At 48.8% G+C, this 1,477-nt stretch overlaps 1 protein-coding gene across 2 annotated transcripts in view; it reads right to left on the bottom strand.

The window, feature by feature from the left end:
* Positions 1-23: 23 nt before the first annotated feature.
* Positions 24-1,477, bottom strand: part of LOC103373348 (P2Y purinoceptor 14-like) — a 25,394-nt gene continuing 23,940 nt past the window's right edge. For both annotated transcript variants that reach the window (XM_008303217.1, XM_008303216.1), the window contains one exon: positions 24-1,119. In XM_008303217.1, the coding sequence (XP_008301439.1) occupies positions 324-1,119 (796 nt within the window). In that variant the 3' untranslated portion in view covers positions 24-323. The remainder of the gene's footprint in view (positions 1,120-1,477) is intronic.

Genomic DNA, 1,477 nt, shown 5'->3' with positions numbered 1-1,477 from the left:
AAAAAGGCAAAAACTAAACATAATGTGTTTTTACAAATTGTTCTTTGACAATGTTAATAATCAGCTTTTTACAGATTTTACCCACATTTGGTAAATTACAGAAAATCAGTAAAAATCACAACAAAATAAAAAGTAAACTCCCAAACTGTCCATCTGTACGTCAATCATCTGTGATTTAATCTTTCACAGCGTCTGACCATAAAACACAGTTTTACCATCTTTAAATCAACTCAAAAGTGTTTTTATGGCACAAATGTTTGCTGTTACTTTCACAGTTTTTAAATGCTACAGTCTGCTGTTCTTGTATTTTTATTTTTTTTCTGCTACTCTTTTGAAGCCTGAAGTCTCTGAAACGTTCTGTCAGTTGGATTCTGACCAGCAGGTGTCAGGTGTTGCCCATATTTGCTGCTGGAGTTCAGCAACAGGACGTCCATCTGCTTCGAGGTTGTGCTGTGGACCCTGGCGCCGCTCGTCCGCCCGTCGCTGCTCCTCCGCTCGGTGCCGGCGGCGTTCATGGCGGCCGGCGTGATGCTGAACACCCTCCTGAAGCTCAGCTGCGACCTGAAGGCCTTGCAGAAGATGAAGTAGATGAGCGGGTCCAGGCACACGTTGAGCACCGACACCATGATGCTGAGCTCCTTCAGGTGGTAGAACACCTGGTTCCACGAACACCACCAACTGGTCCGGAAGGCGTAGGGCAGGCGGACCAGGTGGTACGGCACGAAGCACACGCAGAACACGCTCACCAGCACCAGCATGTTGCGGCGGGACTTGGCGAGCTTCTTGGAGCCGGAGGACGCCGGCTGCCTCTCCTGCGCCTGCGACAGCCGGCGGGAGATGCTGCGGTAGAAGAAGACGAGGGAGACGAGGACGAGCAGGAAGATGGCGGCGGAGCAGGCGTGGATGATCCTGTAGAGCAGGCTGAGCTGCGGGCTGTGCAGGATGTCGCACCTCGAAATGTTGGTGATGGAGTCCGGGGCCTGCTGCGTGAGCAGCGACACCAGGACGTAGATGCTTGTCATGGCCAGGAGGCAGCCCCAGGTCACCATGGAGACGATGTGGGCAGCTCGCACCGTCTGCAGGACGTGAGTCCCCAAAGGATGGACGATCTTCAGATACCTGCAGAGACAAATCAGCAGATAGATGAAGCTACGATGGGTTAAGTTTGGAGATACGGTCTCTATAAAACACTCTCCTTGAAAGGTTTCGTCTTTTAAATGTTGAATCAGATTTAATTTGGCTTTTTGACAAGAATTTACAAAAAGAAACCAGATTTCTCCAAAGTACAGCCAATTAATAGAAAATTAAACATAAGTGCATTCACTCAGAGTTCACCGTCGTCCAGTGTTTAGAAGATGAACCTTCAGGTACATGATTGGTCCTGTTGGTCTCCATCAGTCTGAACATCTGGACAGTTTCACCTCATTGTTCTGATAAAACTGTTCAGACTCTGTCAGGTTCCACAGGGATCATGAGT

Source organism: Stegastes partitus, unplaced genomic scaffold (genome assembly GCF_000690725.1).
Source record: "Stegastes partitus isolate 25-593 unplaced genomic scaffold, Stegastes_partitus-1.0.2 Scaffold1960, whole genome shotgun sequence".
Classification (NCBI taxonomy): domain Eukaryota; kingdom Metazoa; phylum Chordata; class Actinopteri; family Pomacentridae; genus Stegastes; species Stegastes partitus.
The sequence above is the reverse complement of the archived record's forward strand: the minus strand, read 5'-3'. Positions and strand labels throughout refer to the sequence as shown.